Source organism: Amblyomma americanum, chromosome 3 (assembly GCF_052857255.1).
Source record: "Amblyomma americanum isolate KBUSLIRL-KWMA chromosome 3, ASM5285725v1, whole genome shotgun sequence".
NCBI lineage: Eukaryota > Metazoa > Arthropoda > Arachnida > Ixodida > Ixodidae > Amblyomma > Amblyomma americanum.
The window spans coordinates 203517183-203542222 of record NC_135499.1 but is presented as its reverse complement, the minus strand read 5'-3'; the positions used below and the strand labels follow the sequence as shown (position 1 = coordinate 203542222).

At 45.8% G+C, this 25040-nt stretch overlaps 1 protein-coding gene across 1 annotated transcript in view; it reads left to right on the top strand.

Moving 5' to 3' along the window:
- The first annotated feature begins 5155 nt into the window (after nucleotides 1-5155).
- Nucleotides 5156-25040, top strand: part of LOC144124353 (neprilysin-11-like) — an 81456-nt gene continuing 61571 nt past the window's right edge. Inside the window, exons 1-2 of the mRNA XM_077656984.1 lie at nucleotides 5156-5501; nucleotides 14080-14303. Of these exons, the coding sequence (XP_077513110.1) occupies nucleotides 5156-5501; nucleotides 14080-14303 (570 nt within the window). The remainder of the gene's footprint in view (nucleotides 5502-14079; nucleotides 14304-25040) is intronic.

The window sequence follows — 25040 nt, the reverse complement described above, 5'->3', positions numbered from 1 at the left end:
GAAGAGCAACCACGGTGACCTGAAAGCCATGGTATCCAAGTTTAGCACTTCATCGCTCCCACTTCGGTTCAAGACGGCTGCCGCCGCGGGAGCGTTCGTTCTGATTTCGTCGATGACATTCGCCATCGTTCTGCCTTATATGCCCCGGCTCATCGCTTTAAGAGAACTTGGGTCCGACTCAGACCGGTGGGTACCTGACCACAGCATCTTCGTCTAGCTATAAGCTCTATAATTCAGGTTTTTAGGATTAGCACTTTTCAGTGCCAGGGATTTATATATGTAAGAGCTGGAAGCACGTTTAAAGCATGCAGAAAATGAACTATAGGGTTACACTGAATTGCTCTCCACTCTTAACATCCGAAAACTGACCAAAAGATGGTGCTTGGTGACGCATTCTGCGTTGGGTATCTTTACGTATAGTCTGCTTTGTCTGTACGTCTGTTTTCGATGCTCTGTCAGTCTTCGCATCACTACACCTCGACGCAATCTATCCTGTCTGGCCTGCTGTCAGTGTGTGCTAAGCAGATGGTCGTTGCTGTAATGCAAATTCACGTGTACAAAAATTGCGCCGTGCCCTTTTGCCGCGTTGTTTGACACCCAGGAGCCGAAATTCCTTAATACCAATTAATTCACATGTCGGCCGAAGCATTAGCGAAGCCATTTTAAATTTACCAGCACGAAAGACAAGGACATGAAGTAGACGTTAAGTGATCAGCGCTTGTCTGTCTATACTTCACGTCCTTGTATTTTGCGCTAGTATGTATAAAATTACACAGCACCGACTCGATCAGATACCTATTCTTCTCCATAAATGAGACGCTGAGCCCTCTCACCCCCCCCCCCCCCCCCCCCATAAAAAAAAAATTGTTCACCCGTTTCACACAGTTCCAAGAGAACCTATTAACTCTCATTTCACTTATCTGTCCGCCCCTTCAGGCAGCTTTTCACACACTGCTGTATAGCGCGTGGAAATTATGGGGCTCTCGAGAGCATCACCTTTCACAACTCGACCGTAATACGCTCTAGTTTTTTTCACTTCACAGTTCGCTTTACTGGTGACCATTAACGCAAAAAAACGGAGCATCACGTTCCATGGTGTTAACATACCCAACAATTCTGAATATTTCACAATAACAATCAATTTATCGGCAGATAACCTTACGGAAGTCTTGCTTTTTTTTCGATTAACATTTTTCCTATCGTCAAAACCGTTCCCCGTTAGTTTTCAAGGCAGCCTTAACTGTACGATGTCATCGATGGAAACACTTTAAAAGAAAGATTTTTCTACACATCGGAAGAATGGACCATTACCATTAATATTTCCATAACAGCATATTACAATTTTCTAATTTTCAATTTTTTTGTGTGACAATGTTCTGCATGTGTGGTTAAGAAGGATAAATGCTGAAGCCGTAGGTCCAGCCTAGCAAGTCGCTCGCGCATGGCAGGGGTAAACTGCCCCAGATGAGCTTTTCCTTTTCTTCTTTTAGGCTGAGCAGGGGTGACTAGCAGCGGCACTGATAGTGCCTTCCATTGAACAGCGCCCCACTTCCGGCAGCGAATTGTTTCCGGCCGCCATGTTCTTCCCAATGCAGCTTGCCGACGTGGGCACGCGCGTCGCAGCAACAAAAGGCAAACGTGACGCTGCAGCGTCCGCTGCCACAACGACGTTGTTAGCGCGCCCATGCTCCGGCCGATCAATTCAGGGCCCAGATGGCGGACTACGCTAGGAGCTGAGAATAGGTATAGGGGTAGAGTAGCGAGAGCGCAGGAGCACCGTGTCGCCTCTTGGCGAAAAGCCTATCTGTGCGGGGACTCCAGGTTGCAATAGAGAGCACTGAATCATCTATCGCATTCATTAGACCAGATGAGGCCCGAAACTATTGCATGGACATGGCCACTACCTCATTCATGGTGCTCCATCGTGTATTCTTCGCGCGAGTCAGTCGTTCCCTGGGCGCAAGTGAGCCATACGCCAACCTGGTTTTGCGCAGCTTACGAAAGCTTTATCACAGCCCTCTATTTTGTATTTTAGACGACCACATTCGATGTTTCCGGCAGCCTAATAGGACACTCTCGCCGGACACAACTAGACTCATTAGCAGGCTGGCCTGAATTGTCGGATATGACACGGACCGTACAGGAGCGAGTGCACTGAAAAGAAAAAAGAAAAATCTAATTTACAACGAAGAAACAAATCTCCTTTGGACTCTTCATTGAATTTCAAAAACCATTAAGGAGGCTGTATGTCTCCAGGACAAATGCTTTAACAATAAAAAAAACCGCGTTTCCGCTTATAGTTGGAAGAAATAGTTGAAAGCATTTGCTAGAAATGTCCCCCCCCCCCCCTCCCACACACACACACCTAAAAAAATGATCTTGAGCTCCCGTCCTTCCCCGCCGCGGTGGCTCAGTGGTTAGGGCGCTCGACTACTGATCCGGAGTTCCCGGGTTCGAACCCGACCGCGGCGGCTGCGTTTTTATGGAGGAAAAACGCTAAGGCGCCCGTGTGCTGTGCGATGTCAGTGCACGTTAAAGATCCCCAGGTGGTCGAAATTATTCCGGAGCCCTCCACTACGGCACCTCTCTATTCTTCCTTTCTTCTTTCACTCCCTCCTTTGTCCCTTCCCTTACGGCACGTTTCAGGTGCCCAACGATATATGAGACAGATACTGCGCCATTTCCTTTCCACCAAAAACCAATTATTATTACTCCCGTCCTTCGGGGATTGTTTCTCGGGCCACTCTCTTTGGGGCCACGTTCCTTTCTAGACATGTCACGTCGTCTACGCTTCCCAGCAGACTATAAGAAACACACATGCATGCACACTATTGCAAACTTATGCAAGCGCGACAGAGCTGGTTCTTGGGCTAGTTGGCTGTAGATACTTTGGTGAATTACTACAACGCTAAATTTCTAGAGAACGGAATTGAAACTACCAATAAGTGTAGACAATTGTTTCATAGTTTTTTTCTGTAAGGATCAGTTGTCATTAGCACATAACGTTCTTTTTTTCTTGTGCGCGGCTAATTACGTTAAAGTATTCCAGAGAAGTTTCGGAAGTTACTAGTTTGTCATATTCAGTGATGCGATACAGCTTTCATTCAGTTTGTTCCGAACCAGTTGGTCAGCAGCAAAATAGCACCGTCTGAATGAAACGGAGGAAAGTTTAGAATTAATTCAACTGGGCCGAAAAAAAAATACAAAGCAGTCCGATTGTGCAACTAGTATGAGAGCCACATCAGCGGGGCCGTTGCACAGTCGTGGCAGCCTGGTCCAAATCGGGAAAAGTCTAATAGTGGCAAAAAGTGCCTGACATGAACGCTGTCTACTCCTGAGGATGTTACTTGAGACGCTGTTTAGTCTGCTTTACTGCGTTTATTCGAGAAGACTAATATGGAAATAAATGTGACGATGTTGATGTGTGCGTGGTGCTGCTTACATAGACACTTATTCCGTCGTAACGCTGAACGCTTTGCAGTTAATTACACTACGATTGCGAATAGTTTCTCCTTCGCTAGCCGGTCTGTTCTTTTGATGGCTCACGCTCCATCGCTAACTTGTGTAAACGCTTCGCCGCATCGTGCAAATCCCCTAGGCGCCTGCGCGTGCGCGCTTTCGATGTCAATGTTGGCGACGTCACTTATTACTAGGCGGTCCTACCAAGAGCGTTAAACAGTTTGCGTAGATTACAGCGGTGCGCGCGAAACAGGTTCTGAGGTTTGTCTCACGTGCTCTCGTGGTAAGGGTAGAACCATAAATAAAAGGCCGATGCGCTCTATCGCGCTCTGCAAGTTTTGGTGGCAAGTAGTAGCCTCGTTGCGTTTCGTTCATTGCTCTCATTTCGTTGATTTTCTTGGAATGAGTTTTTTTCCAAACGTTCTGCCATGGCTCTCGACAGCTGCCCCGTTTTAAGGCCTCAGTCTGCAAAATTTGCTACAAAAAGCACACACAAATGACACACTAATCATTTGGAGAGATGAGCCAGCTAGGCTTCAATAAACATAAATAAAGAACAAAGGCTTGATGCTGAACAAGCAGCGCCACCTAAGGTAGCATCCCTATTCCCACTGGCTCTTTTTTTTTTTGCGAACACGAAATGCCTCACATTTTCAAAATGTTCACTGGGCACTTTATAATTTGGAGTCAGCAGATACTGCTGTAACAACCTCATAGTGCTGCACATTGCACTGTTGTGCACATGTTTCCTTACTCCATCGTTTTTCCTTCACCCTTTTCCTAAGAAGGACCATGTGCACGGTGTAATAGGAGTAAAATGCGTGGATGATGCGATGCCGCTAGTCGACTACTTTTTTTTTGCACCGTAACATCAAGCACAGTAAAAGACACCGACCGAAGATGAACGGGGCTGCATTTAGCATTGCGCTTTACGCCCTCGTCCGCGTCCTTTACTGCGTTATTTCTTGGCATGAAATCGTGCAACCAACTAACTCAAGTGCGAGCTCTAGGACCACTATCAACAACGGCTCTGCGCGCACACAATAAGGGACGAGGGCCGCCGCAGTGGCTCAGTGGTTATGGTCCTCGGCTGCTCCTGACCCGAAAGATGCGGGTTCGATTCCGGCCGCGGCGGTCGCATTTCGCTTGAGACGAAGTGCTAAAGGACTGTGCTGTGCGAAGTCAAGCACTTGTGTACACTTCTCGACCTTGTGCGTGTGTGTGCGTGTGTGTGCGCGTGTGCGTGTGCGTGCGTGTGCGTGCGTTTCTCCAAAATGAAATTTATCCAACAGGGAGTTTCTTCAACAGGGAGTTTCTCCAACATGAAATTTATCCAACAGGGAATTTCTGCAACAGAGTTTCTGTGTGCGTGCGCGTGTGTGCGTGTGCGCGTGTGCGCGCGTGCGCGTGTGCGCGTGCGCGTGTGCGCGTGCGTGTGCGTGTGTGCGTGTGCGTGCGTGTGTGCGTGTGTGCGTGTGTGTGTGTGTTAAATTCAAAGTTGTCTAATTGCATATGACAGTTTTGCTCCTTCATCTACTGATAGGCAACGATATAGTTAAATAGCAACGATATAGCGCGCGTAATATCATTTGTAGATAATTGTTGACCGACTCGCCCAACTACGCGATTTCTTTATCTAGGAGCACTTTTCTTATATCGCATACTGCACAGCACACTGAGCGTGCACTGAATACATATGGTGTACGCTACCACCGGTGAAGTGTGCCCACAAAATGGCACTACGAGCAGGTGGCACAGCCTCGGGGAGGCGCTTCGCGCCGGGCTGTCTTCCTACTCCGGAACGTCGGGGCGTGGCCGGGGCGTTGGCCGGTGGTCGCGCCGCGGTCGCGAGTGGCGCCGCTACGACTACGGCGAGGAGGTGCGCGTGTCGCTCGACTGGGCAGCCGATCCGTGCGAGGACTTCTACCGCTTCGTGTGCGGCCGCTGGAGCCGCAGCCACCCGGGGCTCTCCAACGAGTTCGTGCGCCTCCACACCGACCTGCTGTCGGCAGCCATCGAGAAGCTGGCGCAAAGCCGACAGAGTAAGGGCTCGCCGCGCGCGCGCACGCACGCAGGCACAAGCGCACACATGCACACGCGCGCACACACGCACACACACAAGCTGCCGCGGTGGCTGAGTGGTTATGGCGCTCGGCTGCTGGCCCGAAAGACGCGGGTTCGATTCCGGCTGCGGCGGTCGAATTTCGATGGAGGCGAAATTCTAGAGGCCCGTGTGCTGTGCGATGTCAATGCACGTTAAAGAACCTCAGGTGGTCGAAATTTCCGGAGCCCTTAACCACGGCGTCCCTCATAGCCTGAGTCAAACCTTCATAAACCAAACCAAACCACATGCACACACACACACACACACGCGCACACACACACACACACACACACACACACACACACACACACACACACACACACACACACACACACACACACACACACACACACACACACGCACCGGTCCGAAAGACGCGGGTTCGAGTGTTCGATTTCGGCCGCGGCGGTCGAATTTCGATGGAGATGAAATTCAAGAGGCCCGTGTACTGTGCGATGTTAGTTCACCTTAAAAAATCCCAGGTGGTTTAAACTTCCGGAGCTCTTCAATACCGCGTCCCTCAAAGCCTGAGTCTCTTTGGGACGTTAAAGCTGCATTAACCAAACCAAGCCAAACACACACGCACGCGCACACACATGCATGTATGTTTATGTACAGCCTTTGCTAAATGTAGCCAGGCTGCATGGTTTGTCTCGAATTCCAATAGTAGAGCCCTTACGGCTTCCCTAAAGATCAAAAAGTTCTTGGAAGGTGAGGATTCTCCTTACCATACATAGATTTAGAGATTGGAGGCTGGCATATTAACTTCAATATACTACTAAGAAGCAAATTGTCCAGCCTGGTACGTAGAAACTTGCACGGAATGCACACACGCATGTACTCACGTACGTGTGTACGGTGTATGTATGCACGATGTGTGATAAGCGCAGGTGCGGACATAAGCAAATGGAGCTCCCTATCCCGTTCTAACTGCAATCACGCCTTTCCTATCGGACATGAAGATATATTGTTTGTCCTTGAGAAAGCGCACTTGCGTCCATTACCCTCATGCACATGCCATGGCTGCTGGTTTCAATTAGGCCACGCGTGAAAAATGTCCGAAGACAGTATCGTGCTCCGTTTACTTTTGTCCGCAACTTTACGGCGTATGTACGTGTGTACGTGCGTACATACATCCATGCAGTGCATACACACACGAGTGACCTGCAGAGCTGTTTCTAGTGGTTCGGGCCATTCACAAATTCAGCCGCCTATTTTTGGAAAATACTATGCATCCAAGAGAAGAAGGTGTAGTCCTAGCTGCACGTCAACTCGTTAAACATGCACCTAAAGAAAAGCTGTGCTCTTGTGGAGTAGAGGTATTTCTACGGAGGTATTTCTAAAAGCTAATTTCCCACGTACACTTGCGCTTAGTACGGCATGCACGCAGTCGCGCCGATTGTATTGCGTTCTGCACTCTATAAATAATCTGCGATATTGCACAGCGCCACGCCCGGTCGGGTACAGCGCAGAATGCTCTTTTTTTGATGCGCAGCAGTATTTATACATTTTCAGCAAACGTGGGTGCGCACTGCGTAAGGGGTGAGCTCCAAGTGTTTTCATTTCTGAGCTGTTATCATTCATGAAGACTATACAGAACTTGGGTGAAGAGCCCTTGTGTGTTCCCCTTAACAAAGCCCTCCTTCGTTCTTGGGTTCTTTACGTGTTCGTGCATCAGCGCGTGCATAGGTGAAAAAATGAGCAAAAATAAATTCTCAATTTGCTGCCGCATTCATCTCGGCTCACACATGCACGTACAGCTGATCATATTGAGCCCCAGAGTACGACATTAAGTACAATTACGTCTTATAAAATTATACTTGCTAATTTATTACTCAACATTGCCTTACAATGTGGTCCATAAGAGTACACCAGTTCCCGATGAATGCAGTCATCATTTGCCTGCTAACTACTCACTCAGTACGCGGTCAGTGGGAGCAGTTAGGCCTAATAGCGTAAAAACGAAAGTTCAAGTGTCCGCATAACGGCACAGCACTGGCTTATATTCAAGCGACACATAGTGGTACGAGCATGTTTGGCGAGTTCACATGCACTGCGTTAAAACCTGTGCAGTTTTAAGCAGTGTGGCCATTTTGAATGCTTAACAAGTTTGGATGCGCTAATTGCCCGGTTGTTGCACACCGTTGTTGCACCTTTCTAGCATGTGTGAAATCGATCACTACCTGTGAACCCCACAAGGTTTTGAGAGAGTGAAAATAAAATTTTTATTAAATTTAATTTACTTTTTTTTAAATTTAATTTACTTTTTTAGAATACTGGACGATATCTAGGCATAAAGGTTGCAGTTAGCAACTCGACTGTGCTCAGGATTCGAAGTACAAGGCAGCAGCAGACATTTGTAATAGTGTAAAGTCATACAAGAAAGAGAAACCAAAAAAACACTCAGGATCAGGCACAAGAAATACAGGGTTGCTACAAAATTTATGGAAAGAAATAACCATTAAGGCTGGTCAGTTTACGAATTTGAAAAGTGCTTTCTTAACACTTTTGAGAAAAGAAACGCTACCTGTTATAACTTCCGCCATGAGGGCCCAGCGCTGAAAATGGCGGCCCCTTGTTCGCTGCTGTCAAAGCCAAATTCACTGACTTCCGGCACTCTCCTCCGAGAAAATTGCCTCTTGCATTCTGTCTTTTTACTTCTCGCTTCGAACAGACAGGCGTCCTTATTTCTCTGCGCCAGGGCCAGGCGCACTCGCGGTGTCAAACCCCTCACGCGCTTCGATGCGTGCAGCGTTTTCCGAAGCTGTCACGATAACCGCCCTGGAGAATAGCATCCGCCGTAGGCACACGACGCAAACGCACAATTGAGACTCCGACATTAAAAGATACCTATAGTGAAATACCGCATCAAGCAACCCGTCAGAACGTCCTTTGCTGGAATGCACGATGACACGACTGTCGCCGACAGTGCCTGTCAGCTTCGCCAGTTCCGAATTTCTCTCCGATCATTTTACGGGTGCAAGTTACCCCGGAAAGAAACTCATTTCTCACCGTCGCTTCCTCACCTGCATCGCCTGTACGTAGCAATGTTACTCGTACCAAAACCCATTAGGCAGACTTGAACCAGTCTGAGTCTTGATTTCTGAGTTTGGTTAAAGAATACTAGTTTCGTCCTGGCAAGAAGTTTCGCGGAGGAAGAAATCCTGCAGTGATGATTCTAAGAAGTAGATCGATGATGCACTAGAGGAGATGAAAGAAGGAAATATTAGATTGCTGTGGGGCGTTAGCTGTGCCTCTTCCTTGGAATGTTTTTGCGTTCGAAGATAACCCAGGTTAGGAAACTGAAACATTTTTTTTTTCAGCTCGAAACCGTATTTCTGCAACTTTTTTTTCCTCCTACAAAAAATCAAGAAGATCTATGTTATTCTTTTTTAGTCACCGGGTTAATTAAGTTCCAGCTCCAAGCATGGCTCGGTGATTTGATTCAGACACACTTGTCGCGGCTTTCCATCCCCCTGAATCGTTTAATAATAATAATAATTGGTTTTTGGGGAAAGGAAAATGGCGCAGTATCGGTCTCATATATCGTTGGACACCTGAACCGCGCCGTAAGGGAAGGGATAAGGGAGGGAGTGAAAGAAGAAAGGAAGAAGGGGGTGCCGTAGTGGAGGGCTCTGGAATAATTTCGACCGCCTGGGGATTTTCGTTTCTCCTGGTTGAAGAATCAGTACAAATATGGCAGCCATAATTATTGCTTGTTCTTATCGCTGACGGTAAGCGAAAGTTTTTGTATATAACATCTAAAGGCTCTGAACCGAACACCTTCTAGGAGCAGTTTCGACAACCGTCCCTTCATGGTCGTATACGCAGTTCCGTCTGTTTCAAAAAATGCATGAAATGTATATGAAGTAGAGGCTGCAATATGTTGGCGCGCTTTCAATGTAGCTGCCTTTGACCTTCTTGGCGAACAATGGTGGGAAGAAATAGTGCTCGTCTCCCAAACAATCGACGTTAAAGTCAGGACACAGGCCACGACCACTTTGGGCTGCGTATGTTTAGAATGTCGCAAGTAATATGACCATTTAGGACAGCGCTGGCAGGTTGAACTTTGCACAACTACTTCCTTTTTCTGATGCCCTTGGATATTTAGGTTTCTAACTCGCGCTCGCGTTAAACTGGTAAAATGTTCATAAGTAAATGTCACTCATAAGTAAATTCATGAGTAAGTCTCATAGCTCCCAGTGCTATGATATAGTTTATGTAGATAGAGTCGATAGTATCTGCTAACCATTCTACACATTAGTCAAATCCTGCGTGCATAATGCCTTCGAGGGGATTATATGAATAGACGTCAAGAAAGGACAATGATGGAATAGATACAAATAGTAAAATCAGACCTTTGTCAGTGTAGTATGTGTCTCTGTACTAGGTGTGCCTATACTTTCTCCTCACTCTAACCCTGGACAAAACCATCTACTGTATTTTACTGTTTCATACGGTCGTAGTCAAGTTTAGTCAAATAATCCGCGAGTTCTCAAAGGTTGAAATACCATTGCAAAAAATAATAGTACCTATAGCGGACTACACAAATAATGCAGGCGCAATATTTTTTGCAGCATGGTGAACCAAGGCGAAGTATACCTGATAAGCTACAGGATTTATGATTTTGTAAAATTTTTGTCGGTTTTCGCGGTTGTTGCAAACTATTATCTACTAACCGTCAGCGGAGACAATTTTGCATCATGAGTATCTTTATCCTACCTAACTACACTATATATTTTTAAATAACATTTCTCATGGTGTTGCAACACCCCCCCCCCCCGTTTTTTTTACGCACTCTGGTTGCCCTACTATTTTTTTTCCTTGACGCTTTTTTACTGCAAAAGTACCTAGAGTTATCTGGCATTAAATAAGAAGCTCCGCTTTCCCTTTCTCTATCTCACTTGTTTTGCTTCCCCTCAATCTAAGCTCTTCGGAAGGACTTTATTTTCGTAGTAAGTTGTCTAGCAAAAATTTTCATTTTTCAGTACGAGCCGTCACCCACCCCTATCTAAGTATGGTCTACGCATTGCAGGGACATATATTATAACGTGAAACATATGAAGGAGGCTTCATTCTTCCTTGTATAAAACTGTGAATCCGTGCGCCTTGATAGTTAACAAAATGCCCTTCTTCTCACCACCTTTTTATTGCAGCCTCCGAAATTGCTCGAGGTAATGTCGCGCGAAATTCTGTGCAGTATATCGACAAAACACACACTATATGAGCTCCAACTCTCAGTTCTTTGCAAATGGCCTACGAAAAGCATGCTCCTGAAATATCTGGCACAGCCGGAGGACAAAGGTATTTTTGGATGCCTTAGGCATGATCGTACCTTGAAAACCGCTTTCCTCTCGCATAGGTCTATTTGCTTTTTAATGACGCTTCTCCATCTGCAGCTAAAAAGTCGCAGCGTCGATAAAACGTAGTTCCTTCGCCTGCACATTCATGTTAGCAAAGAAGTACTGTGCCCCAAAACAACCGCCCCAAGATATATATGAATACCGTCGAAAAATTAGCAGTTGCTTAGCTCGGCTATGCGAAGATTTACGTAGCGTGAGCAGCAATTTCGCTCTCCTTCTTCATGGCTATGCCACACTGGCAAGCGCCCCGCTATATGTATACGCCCACTGATACCTCTGCGCTTGCGTACAAAATTGATGATAGCCTGGCCCTGTTATGCCAGGATATACGTGGCGAAAGCACGGCGACATCTGGTTCGGAAGAGTTAGTACATGAAAGGCGCGCATGCACTACATACGCCTTTATTCACGGTTAAACCTTGCGTCGTCGTGGCGGAGCGTTAGCGTCTCCGCCTCAAACGCCAAAGGCTGTGGCTCGGTTCCCAACCCCGACGCGGGTTTTTTTTATTCAGTGAGTGTGCGGGGGGGGGGGGGTGACCACGCGTGGTCGGTCACGTGGTGCGGAGCAGCTGCCGGCGGCACGGCGCCGTGGCTGGCGAAGAGGCGATGTGTCACGTGGTTGGTCACGTATGCGGTTTCCAGAGAATGCGCAGACCGGCGAGGCGCGCGGTGGCGGCGGCTCCGGCGCGCCAGCTGTGCGCCATGTGACGTCACTGCTCCTCGCGCATGCGCAGCACGGCTCTCCAGGAGCCACGCGAAACTGCTCAACCTCGACCAGTGTAGCTCACGCTACAAAAAAAAAATTGACGATGGCCAAACCCTGTTAGGCCAGGACATACGTAGCGTATGCGCGGCGACATCAGGTTCGGAAGAGTTAATATATAAAAGGCGCGCATTCACTACATGCGCCTTTATTCACGGTTAAACCTAGAGCCGTCGTGGCGGAGTGGCAGCGTCTCCGCCTCAAACGCCAGAGGCCCTATTTCGATCAACACCTGGTGTTTTTTATTCAGTAAGTGTACGGGGGAAGGGGGGGGTGGCCAAGTGGTCAGTCACGTGGCGCGGAGCAGCTGCCGGCGCCGTGGCTGGTCACGTGGTTCGTCACGTGGTTGGTCACGTGGTGTTGTTTCCAGAGAATGCGCAGACCGGCGAGGCGCGTGCGGCGGCGGCGGCGGCTCCGGCGGCTCCGACGCGCCAGCTGTGCGCCGTGTGACGTCACTGCTCCTCGCGCATGGGCAGAACGGCTCTCCAGGAGCCACGCGAAACTGCTCAACCTCGGCCAGTGTAGCTTACGCTACAAAAATCTCCCCGAATGCTTTATAATGGGCTGAGTTTCATCAGTAAGGCTTTCTAGCGGGCTAGTTGGTGCATATTCATATTTGATGGGCTGTGCGCTAAAAAGACGTTCCCAGGGGGAAAAAAAAGGGGGGTGGGCTAGAGACGACAGGAAAGAAGCGCTACTTTCAACTTTAGTGACAACAAAAGAAGCCAGGCACGCTTATATATCCGCTGATATACAGAGACGAGCTGCATGACAGAGCGTGAACCTAACAGCCAAACAAGAAAAAGAGCAATGGGGCACATCTAAGTGAGATTATAAAAACCCAACAAGGCGAACATATCAACGCGGGCAGGTATGGTAAAAAAGCATTCACATGGGCTAACAAATGCATAACATGAGAATACAGAGCTGCATGAAGATGACAGTGAAAAGAAAGAAGTATGTGGGGCAAACCGGGAAATGTTTCAATGAGCGCGCCCGCAAGCACATCTTCACCCTGAAAAACAAATCTGGAGGTAAACTTTCCTTAAACTGCAAAAGTTGCCAAAACTGCTACCCCATGTCTAATGAAACTAAGGTTTCGGCTAAGGCTCATGAAAAGACCGATAGAGCAATATTTGGGGCCTTTTCTATTGACCTAAGAAAAGACAAGTGCGTTAGTCTGCTTTCTATTAACCTTTCTAGGAATGAACTATCGTGTTTGGATGGTTACATCTAGTCTCTTAACCCGTTCGCCGCTCTGCATTTCAGTTTGCTTTTAGAATTTTTAATGTGCTTTATCTTTTTTGCCGCCCTTTACACGATTTTTATCCCCATCTCTCTTGTTTCGTTTCATTGTCAGAATTGTTTCATGTTATGCATATTTTCATGTTGTTATGCACTTCTTTCTTTTCACTGTCATCTTTCATGCAGCTCTGTATTCACATGTCATGCATTGTTGTTAGCCCATGTGAACGCTTTTTTACCATAACTCGGCACGTGTTGATATGTTCACCTTGTTGGTTTTTTTTTTATAATCTCATTTAGATATGCCCCATTTCTCTTTCTCTTGTTTGGTTGTTATGTTCACCCTCTATCATGCAGCTCGTCTTTGTATATCAGCGGATATATGAGGGCGCATGGCTTCTTTTGTCGTCATTAAAGTTTAAAGTTGCGCTTCTTTCCTGTCGTATCTACCCCTTTTTTTCCTGTGAACGTCTTTTTAGCGCACAGCCTATCAAAATTGAGTTTCATAAGTTTAATTCCTTATTTTCTCCAATAACCTTGAACGGACGTGTTGCTTCCTCTGTGTCCTGAGCTACGCGCTACAAAAACGAAAGGCACATCTTATAGGCGTTCACGATGTGAGCCATCGCCATGGTTCGCGCGAACTCCGAAGAGGCTATTCCATCGAAATGCATTAGCGTAGGCGCGTGGAAGGAAAGAGCATCAGCGGAGCATTTGCATCCCGACGGCGACGCAGATAAACATATATAATCTCGAACGCGACGATGGCCCGGCAAAAAAGCAACTCATGCCAAGATAATATGTAGCCACGCCTGAATGCATCCTGCAGCATGCTCGACAGGCAACGCGCGGTTGATATGCGATTTTTTTGTTTTTATTTGCCCTCCTTAATAAGAAATTTCTTTGGCTAAGACTAGTTTCTTGAAATTGAAATCTGAGTGAATTTTTGTCATAGTATGTACCTTGTTGACTATTTTTGAAAACCACAGTCAGTCAGTAGCTCCAGTGAACGAAATATATTCGTTGCGATCTGAGCACTGGACTCTCAGATAGGGAAAAGGGACGAAACACAGTAAAAGATGTTCTCATATTTCGATATCGGTGGCAACGCATGAACTGTAATGTCTCTCCGACTGTGTGCCCAGGGAACACGAGGAACATATCTGTCGTCGAGTATGCTGGGGAGGCGCTGCGCTACTGCTTGACAACGTACGTCCTCAAGCTACACGACCTGACGCCCTTCTACACGGTGCTCCAAGGCTTCCCTTTCCAGTGGCCCTACGTCGAGCCTGGCGTGCGCTTCGACATCCTCGACTTCGGCGTGTCTCTGGCGCTGGGCTGGGGCTTGCCCGTGCTCTTCGATTTGGAGGTACCACCCGCCATTTCCTGGTTCAGAAAGCAATGCGCTTTAAACGGGAAATGTTTTGCACGGCAACAAAAAAAAAGATTGATTGGATGGTTGCAACTGGTTAACGCGAGATTCAGCGACAGAAGTAGGGGTATTTATGCTTTATGATGTGTTATGGCAGAGAATATGAGAGCAACCTCCCGTCTGTGTAGTTCTAGGGCGCTCTTTTTAGTTTTCCACTCACAGTCGTTTTCCGTCTAGGTTTCCATTCCAGTCCGGTGCTCTAGAAGCGCAGCACTGCCGATGATCCTCTCCTCGGGCGGCGCATTTCGCAGCAGCTGTCACAGATGGACTGTGCTACGTGCCTCTGCTCTCGTCATACCCTCCCTCCGCATTCCACGGTAACGACGTTCCACGTTCCGAGTGGTTACCGTGGTACGCCTTCCTGCTCTCTCGCCATAACCTCCTTCACTCGCCGTACCCTCCTTCCGCGGCTACCCTTCTCCTTCTAGGGTAACTGCCCTCCGGTTGGTTCCCACGCCAACAGCGTAGTGGCTGCGAATTCTCGCGCTCTGTCCACACCCTCCTCCTTCCAGGGTAACCCCCTTCCGGACGGTTACCGTTGCAACCATCCTCCGGTTACGCCTTCCTACACTCTCTCATAAAGCCTCCTCCTTTCATGGTAACCCTCCTTGTCCTTCCATGGTAACTTCCCTCCGGGTGGTTTCCGTGGCAACCGCCGACCGGTTGTGCCTTCTTACCCTCGCGCCATACCCTCCTTCTTCAAAAGTAAACTTCCTCCTTTTGAGGACTCCTCCGCTCTCCCGATACCCTCCTCCTTCAACGAAAACTACCCTCCGGTTGGTTCCTATTGTAACCACTCACCAGTTGCGCATTTCTCCGCTCACGTCATACCTTCCGCTTAACACAGTAACCACCCCCCGAACGAAAACCATGGCAACGTACCCACCGGTTACGCCGACGAATACGATAGACTACTAGGACACAAAATTAGTAGCATTCGCTGTACAACGCAGAATGTTCTGCCGAATTACACCAAGGTTTTGCCCTCTCCCGATACTAACGAATGCTCTTGATATCGGCTAGATAAAAATGGATTGTTCATTATGTGAACAGGTGCGAACCAAAAAATAGGCACGAAAACTGAAATACTTGTGATACATGCACAAAGCGGCTTAAATTAGTGTACGACTGTTGCTGTGAGGTGACTTAACACTGACAGCAAGCAACGAGCTCTCCAGCACCCCGCGCTTCTTTCCAGTAATAATAATAATAATAATAATAATAATAATTGGTTTTTGGGAAAAGGAAATGGCGCAGTATCTGTCGCATATATCGTAGGACACCTGAACCGCGCCGTATGGGAAGGGATAAGAGAGGGAGTGAAAGAAGAAAGGAAGAAAAAGGTGCCGTAGTGGAGGGCTCCGGAATAATTTCGACCACCTGGGGATCTTTAACGTGCACTGACATCGCACAGCACACGGGCTCCTTAGCGTTTTTCCTCCATAAAAACGCAGCCGCCGCGGTCTTTCCAGTAGCGGTACAGCTTTTCTGACTGCTCGATGCAAATCGTATTGATTTATTCACGTAATTAGGGCTCAGGGTAATTAACGGAATTAGAAATCGGGAAATAGCGTAAGTTCACCGTGTATTTGCGCACAGCCTCTAGTATAAACTGCATTCTCAGTTCTTTCACCGTTCAAAGAAGCCATTGATGCTTTAGCGTCAAAACTTCTTGTTTACCTCGCTGTAAGCAGGTATCATAGTGAATTTTAATTAGGCAGCCCCGTAGCCAGTGGTGCTCTGTTTACTATCCATTTACTCACTACAAAAATTACAGGCAGGTCAGTGGATTCACGTTGACATCTGCCGCTCATTACCATACATACAAGAGCCCACTTAGGAGTTTGGCTTAGCTACGCAGATACAATTTCCATAGGCCAACAAGGTGCACAGTAGTTCCTGCTTGTATTTTTTGTGTCTGGCCGCTCGAGATAGCCGCGCAACACTTCATACATGCACGGCCAGCTAATACAGGCGCTTCGCCCTCATTACTCGCAATTTCGCGGTATAGAGAAAGGTTATATATATATATATATATATATATATATATATATATATATATATATATATATATATATATATATATATATATATATATATATATATATATATATATATATATATATATATATATATATATATATTTAAGAGAAGTGGGCACTTCTACAAAGACACTTTTATTTATCAACGTTTCGACCGCGGTGCGGTCTTCTTCAGGACTTATATATATATATATATATATATATATATATATATATATATATATATATATATATATATATATATATATATATATATATATATATATATATATATATATATATATATATATATATATATATATATATATATATATATATATATATATATATATATATATATATACAGTGAGTCGCGAAGTGTACGGTCACACTATATAGGAACAAAGAAGTGCGGTTCGAAAGACTGCTGAAACTATCTTGGTAACGTGTTCTATCTGCTTAACTAACGCTGCAGTCAGTAACTTACAAAAGCTACCTAGCTGAAGAAAACTGCCGAGCTGATTAAATTACTACGCTTTTTAAATTTAAATCTGTAGTGGTTATTCGGCTTCTCTGTGCCAAAGAAACGTTGTGCTATGAGTGAAGCCGTAGAAGAAGGCTACGAATCAATTTAGACCAACTGGGATTCTTTAACGGCCACCGATATTTCAGGCCATAGGCGCTTTTGAATTTCGCCGATATATTAACACGCTCATTTTGCCTATAAACAGAGCGAGCTGTCTGCTTCTAGTGTTTTTGTATATTTTTCTCGTTTTTATGGACTACTTGCCGTTAATAATTAAACTAAAATGCGAGGTGAAGTCAATTAGTCCGTAAATCTCCGCTATGGCATCTCTCATCCCCCGTAAGCAACTTAAGATAAGCTGAACTCCACATGCAATGCTACACTAAATACTGAGAGTGTTCAAGGTTTATTTACCTGATGCTTTGGGTGTGGCGGAACTGCCTGTCAGCTGTTTCCCTGTTAGCCCTAAGACAAGCAAGATACAGACAGGGCAGGCTCTAGTGAGTTCCCGCCATCTGTCCTTTCAGACCTCGCTTTAATCATGTGTTGATGGTGACACGCGTCAAGCGTAGCAACTTCCCCAACCGTGTCTCCTGTTAAAGCAGTTTGTCAGAGAAAGTTTGCGAGAGCGGCGGTGCGACAATTTAATTAAATTTTCAAAGTGTGCCTTGTTGCCCATTCCCAATATAAAGAGCACTATACTCTTGTAGTGTAAGCAAAATAAACACAAATTTAACGCCTATTAAACGGAAGAAGGAATCTTTTCACAAAATGTGATACTTTATCCCTGCTTGCACTCTTTTGTTTGTCGTCGTCTTATTTATGGTCTTAAGTGCGGTGAGCTGTAAACCTACCTTTAGAGGCACTATTACTTGATGCCATACCTCATCGCGAAACGACGTCGCATCTTGTCTAAGGGCGGTGACACAAATCTTACTCACACACGCGAGGCAGCAAGCGTAAAAAGGAAAAAAAAGTGTACGTTTATCCCTACCGGTGCTCAGAGAGCGGGCAGTAATCTGATTTGCGCCAACGGAAATGGTTTCTGACAGAAAGCCGGCGCATTAAAATCTCATTAAAAGCTCACGACGTCGTCTTGCTTTTGTTATCCGCTCGAGCTCACTGCCTCTCTTTTGTTTGTTTTTTTCTGCTTCCACGCTAGGGGGGTCTTCGTTTATGGAAGATTTTTGCGCGCTTAGTTTCCACCCGTCCATGTCGCTCATATAGTGCGACAACATTAGAAGCCCCATGGGGGCCAAAATGGGTCACAGAGAAGTGATATCACCAGAACGGCGCATTCACATTGACTGGAAGAAAGTGACGGCACCAGACGCGAGCATTGCCATTGGTTGAATGGAAGTGGCGTCACTATACCGGAAGTGACATCACTTCCGACAAAGGAATCAACTGCTGCCAGTGCTATCATACTGCCAACACATAATAGATTTAGGTGTCTCTGTGAATTTTTTCTTTTCATATTTACCTATTCTGCAGGAGTAAGATACGAGGTGAATTAGCAAGCAAAGCGTCGTCGTCTAAGAAAGGGAAGGACTAGAGTCACTAAATAAAGACTTAGAGTACCGTCACTGCAGCACGGCGGTAAGCAGGGGCGGCCATTTTGTTGTTTATCATTGTTGCCAGATTGCCGCTTCGGCGACCTCGCCGCTAACTTTGGCCCGGCCATTTTGTAAACAACGCTGTTAGCCACCCTGCGCTGCGGCGGGGTTCGTAGCCGTATGGCATGGAGGAAAGCGCATGAAGCGTTTTCCATCATTCTGCGAGTTGAAACAGCCAACAACGCAGCAAAACGGCATCCTCGTATGCTCTTGTGCAGCTGAAATGCTGCGAGGCGCGGAATCCGTGGTCACTGAGTCGGTCACCGGCAGCACTCGCAGCGTCGCAGCACTAGGACTACCACAGTTGCCCGACTGAAAACGCATAAGCCACAAAATGGCAGCCCCCATGAACCGTCGCAGTGTAAATAAATATCACGTGATGCAACCTGACCAATGATCGTGGCGGCGGCACAGAACAATAGGAGAAAAGAGTGCCGGTTTTCTAAGTCTTTATTTAGTGACTCTAGGAAGGACGTTACACTCACAAGCCGCCTTCTAAATAATTGTTCTGCTGGAGTTCTTTGAACTCATATTTTCTAGCGCCTGGTGAACACAAGCGACAAGAACACAAATACACAGGACGTACGCTAGTCCTGTGTATTTTCTAGCGTACGTCCTGTGTATTTGTGTTCTTGTCCCTTGTGTTCACCAGGCGCTAGAAAATATGAGTTCGAACAATATCCAACTAGCCCAAGTTTCTGCCTTAGTGAAGTTCTTCACTCTGCCGTTCTAAGACCTCTAAGTCAGCTAAGACTTCCAAGTCAGCGCACCTCAAGAGTGATGAGGAACACTTCAGCATGGCGGCGGCGCCAACTTTTTAGGAAGAAATTAAGGTCAGCACTCGCACCCTACATTGCGCGGAGCACTCGTGCGAACGCCGCCATACGCGCCCAACCGCAATTACAGAGACGTCAGGTGCACCCTACAGCGTTGTTGCCCCTTCAGCGACGTCGAGACGCAACTGCTCTGAAGAAATAAGCACAGCAAGGTCGCGTAATGCTGAAAGACGCCGCCACTGCCGCTCATTTTCACTCCAGGTAGGGTTGCTTCCTTGGTACGCCTTTTCGGTGGGCTAAAGGACTTGATTAGATTTTTTTTCAAAAGGACACGTAATACCAACATAGCACTTACCTGCACCACCTGACTGCAAAGAAAAGTAATCAGGCGGTAGCCAGAGCAAACGATGTCGACGTTCTTTGTGACCAAAAACTCTAAAGTTCGTATGCTTACCATAGCAATAACTTACCGTATGGACCCGGTCAAAAGTGCACTTTATTCCAAATTTGCATAGCGCAGAAGTCAATAGAATTTGCATTTAACCGAGAACGCTCCTTTCAGGAAGTTTTAATCGCTTGAGTTATTTGCTTGAATTTTTCTGAGCATATGTACATTTCTATGTGAACCTTGTGAAAAGGCTGCAGAGCTAAGAAATTCTGGCAGGTGCCTGATTTAACATTCGTTGCGTTCTTACAGCTGTGCTATAGGTCCGGACATTCCTTGATTTTTTTTTCGCAGACCAAAATTTTGGTTTTTAGTTTTTTCGATGCAGTGTCCATTGACATGTCTAGAGTAAGAAGAAAATTTTATAAGAGAAGTTTAAAATTCACAAATCTGAAAAGCAAAGACTGTCTTGACGTGCATCACGGTACTTGGAATGGAACGAAACATATGGGGTAAAATAGATGACACAGTCGTGAAGAAATCGCTCAGCATGAGTAAGTATCTAGGCAAAAAAACCGTAATGTAAAAAGCGCCCATTGTTCGTGCGTTTCCTCACAATGAACAGCCTCCACGGCGTACGAAACATTTTGTTTTTGCTTGTTTTTTTTTTTCACGGTACTTGCCGATCGATTTCAGCAACGAAATTTTGGGACAGCGTAGAAAACTTGGCATAGCAGGTTATACAACAATTATCCAAATTTTGGCCATTTTTGAGGGAATTTCAATGACGCCCCCCCCCCCCCCCCTCTGCGCTCTTAAGAAGGAAGAATTTTACCTTTAAGTATGGCAGATTAGTTAAGTAAATATAAAGAAGAAATAGCATGGCGGCGCCCGCCACCATCTCCTTTCAAAGGGGACGCTCCTAATATCTATCCATCGATGCTTCTTTGATCATGAGATTCCGAAGTGTCTTTGAGCTCACGTTTCTATGGTAGGAGAACGCCAGTTGTTGCTTTACCCAGCAGGATGGCGAAGATATAAAAGCTTTTTATTTCTTCAGTTTGTTCTTTTATCGTAAAATTGTTACTTGCCGTACTGTTTTGTTACTGGGACCCTTCCTACAGCTCTGCTGCGGAAAGCCGGAATATAGTTTTAAAGTTCTCCAGCACCAACAAGAATTGAGAACTCAACTTTTCAGTACGACTCTTGACCCTAATAAAGCTCGTCTCCCAGGAAAAACATTTTTCTGGCCTCTTCAAACAGCACGTTTCATTCGGTGCAAGTTTGACCCCCAGCATTAACATGAAACAAACCTCTCTTCCTGCACCTAACTTACATGAAATATGAGAGAAGCAGTTAGAGCAAAAAGTTCACAGTCAGAAAATTTCTTGGCAGCCTAAATAGGCAATCATGCAGTGCCAGCCTGCTGTTGATTTCGGTGTAATACATTTCAGCCGCGCAGTAAAATTTTCGGCCTAAGGCCAAAATAACCCAGCGTAAACTCGCGTGCCGAATTTATTACAGGCAGAATGAATGTAATCATATACTATATCTGTTTTATCAGCAAGAGTTTAAATATTATTCGCAAGCAGTGAATCTATGGGTAGGTTATTTTCTCTAGTTTTTGTGCATTTTTTACCTACTATATTTCGCTAAATGGATAAAACATAAAAATTTCAACCTCATTAGCTCCTGTCACATCAACTGTTTAACAAATGTGCATTATACATTTGCTTAAGCATAACACCTTGATAAATGTGCATTTCACGGGCAATTAGTCATTGATCCATGAGTGAAAACAAAATTCGTCCAAGAACGTCAACACAGCAAACACGAATAAATTGAAACACCTACATTTAATCAAAATAGCACATTACAGTGCTCAGCAATAAGCAAGCAGTGGTCTCTGAGCTGATTTCTTCGTAAGCTTATCAAGCCACTAATGCCAAGTAAATCACTGACTTCCGCCTATGTGCAGGCATTGATTTACCAAGGAAAGCATTATATCTTTTTAAAAACTAAAAAAAAGCAAAAACAACATTTGTTTTAACTGATGCCTTCATTCAGCTTGCGCACAATGGCTTTTTGCGTTGCCTGCAGTTGTAGTCGCGAGCACTAAGATTGTTCATAACGCTATCGTAATTTATTTTTATTTTTATTTATTTTATTTATCACATACTGCGGACCAAATACGGTCCAAGCAGGAGAGACACAGTACAAAACAATAGAGTACGAAACTTCGACCTTGAAAGAAAAAAAAAGAAACATGACGACGAAAAAAGTACTAAAAAGGACGACCAACACTTATACAACGCTAAATAGGCCCAGGATGAAAGAAACAATACGCAGTGTCAACAACACAGCGCGTCACAGGCAGCGCCAACCGACGATTGAAATTACTCAGGGCAGGCAAGCAAAGGAGAATCATGAGGCAGTGCGTTCCAATCAGTAATCGTATTAGGAAAAAATGAATACTTATAGGCATTCGTGCGGGCAAAAATGGGTTCAATGTAGTGTTTATGCTTATGACGAGATTTTTTAGATGACTGTTTAGTTATAAAATCCTGGGGGTCTATGCCTAGTTTAGAAGAATACAAACGACCAAGAAATTTAATTCCAGCCGTTTTTCTTCGTTCTCTTAAGCCTTCAAGCATTGCTTCTTGCAACATAGCAGATGGAGCTCTGTGAGGCATGGCACAACAGGAACACCTCCTTTTAGCGGATTGCCAATGCTCTGCGGAACTAAGATCGCAAAACTTGAAAGAAGTCGCTTCGTTTAACAAGCTACACGGCACTCGAAGAGCATTCTCGTGATCCCATCGCTGCTAATACGCTACCGAAAAGAGCGAAACATTTACGGCGCATCGAGCGTCAGCATTGTTGGCACTTGCTACTGACGTGTTAAACGGGCACTCTTTCGGCCTTACTATTACCGACTCATCCGGAGTAAACATACAGGCTTGCTGTAAGTAGTATCATTTTTTCATAAAAAGACACATTTTCTATTTTGTTATGCTTCTAGCGCGTTAACTCATTAGTTTGAGTGTTGTGAGAGTCCACGAGTACCTATTTAACTAGCGTTCATAAATTCTTGTGCGTCTCCTTACTGCGGAAGAGTTAGCGCGAAAACCGGGAAGCAGCGTAATGCAGCAGCCAGCTGCTAATGTTAAACTTTCAGCGAAGAAATCGATGCTGAAAAAAATTGATAACCCTAATAACGGTAGGCCACGACGTAATTTCACTCCGATTCAACTGAGTAAGACATTATTGCGCATAGTAAAAAGAGGCCTAGGATCTTGTTTCTGCTTTTCCTAGTCTCAATATCTGTTGAACTAGCAAAATTGTTGCTAGCAAAATGTAGGAAAAGCTTCCAGGCAAGAAAGAATGGAAGCAAACACGTTGTCCACGGTCAGTGTGCATAATTTTTCATACTGTGCAAAACCTTTAAAGCCCCGGCGATGTTCCACTTTTTCCAGGACGTAATACAAAAGTTCATACGTCGTAATTCCAGCGAATTTGAAGTGTTCAAACAACTTCCGAAAGGACATGTAGCCGCATGAATATAAGATTTCTGGGAGGAAAAAAAAAGACAGTTTTTGCTAAGTTTGTACTTTTCATGTAAGGCTGTACATGGGCTGTATGCAAGTTGGTGTGTGGTTTCAAAAAACAACTGCGCTACGGATATATCCTCTATTGCTGCCTTAAAAGTTTTACAAAGCGCGCTGTTTGTTCGTCCCTATTGATCTGCACCAAGTGACTTACGTATACAATACCGGCGTGGAGGCAGTAAAGCAGTTTGCAGGGAGTTTTCTGGGTTTAGCAATTGGGAGCCCTTGTAAACAAGCGCACTTCCCTGCACGACGAGACACGCTTGCTGGCACAATGCGGACGAGCAAAAAATAATCGTGCCCGGCGGCGCATGCTTGGCACTTCCAACGACGTGACAGCGCTTGCCTAATTTGCGGAAGCAGATATAGTAGAGGCGAACATAGCGGGAAAACCCATAGACCAGACGTCAACCGTGCAAACAGCAGGTATTAAAAGGTGTGTCTAAAACTACAAAATCAAACCCGGCACGCGCTTTAGGGGAACGTGGCATACATTTCTTTCAGCCTGCAGCAGTTTTAGTTTGCATCAAAGTTTGCGTTATCCCAAATAACGCGTTTCGACAGCAAATGCGGGTTGTTCGCCAGGCAACCTATCCACCAGCGTACGTTTCGATATGCTGCCCTAATTGTCAAAGTTCTACACGTTCCAACGGCAAATATAGGTAGTTCGCACTATACAATGGGCAACTGAAGTTTACAAAACAACTGTATCAAAAGAATACTTTCCTTTAGTTGCATTGGAGCGCAGTCTGACCTATTAATGCATTACGTCACTTGAACGGTTAACTGCTCACTGCCATAAGCTGCACTGAAACACGGAGGTTTGGATGAAAGTCACGTGTGTGTGTGTGTGTGTGTGTGTGTGTGTGTGTGTGTGTGTGTGTGTCTGTGTGTGTGTGTGTGTGTGTGTGTGTGTGTGTGTGTGTGTGTGTGTGTGTGTGTGTGTGTGTGTGTGTGTGTGTGTGTGTGTGTGTGTGTGTGTGTGTGCGTGTGCGTGTGCGTGTGCGTGTGTGTGTGTGTGTGTGTGTGTGTGCGCGCGCGTGCGTGTGTGTGTGTGTGTGTGTGTGTGTGTGTGTGGTTTTAAAACTTTTGCCGCAGACTGTACGTGCCCAGTGCGCACATTTAGGTAAGCGCGCCAGATTTTTTCTGACCTAACCTTTTTTTGTGTGCGTCTTTGTTGTTGACAAGTGCCTATAAATTGCTGTTTAGTTTGCAGCGTCGATCCTTCCGCAAAGAAAAGCCGCCGTGGTGGCTCAGTGGTTATGGCGCTCGGCTGTTGGCCCAAAAGACGCGGGTTCGATCCCGGCCACGGTGGTCGCATTTCTACAGAAGCCAAATGCTTATCCGGAGCTGTACACAACGACGTTCATCATCGCTCGAGTCACTTTGCGACGTTAAACCCCATGAAACATAACTAAAATGAAACCTTCCGCAAATAAACAGGAGCCAGTGCTCGTGGATACAGCGAAAGAACACTTTGGTTGCATTTTTTAGAGATGCGCTTCTTCAATCATTCCTTTGCCATAGCACAATCAGTCCCTGCCTCCAAAGCGCTCACAGCTTATAGCCAACAAGGAAGACCATAATTTCCAGTATTAAAAGTTTGCGGGCAATCCATGTTTAAAATTTAAAATTTGGTACCTTGCGAATTATATTTGGGCTTTTTAATATCGCCAAGTGTTGCCGTCTCGTGGAATATAGGTTGCACGCGAGTTTACTGGCGCTACTGACTATCTCGATTT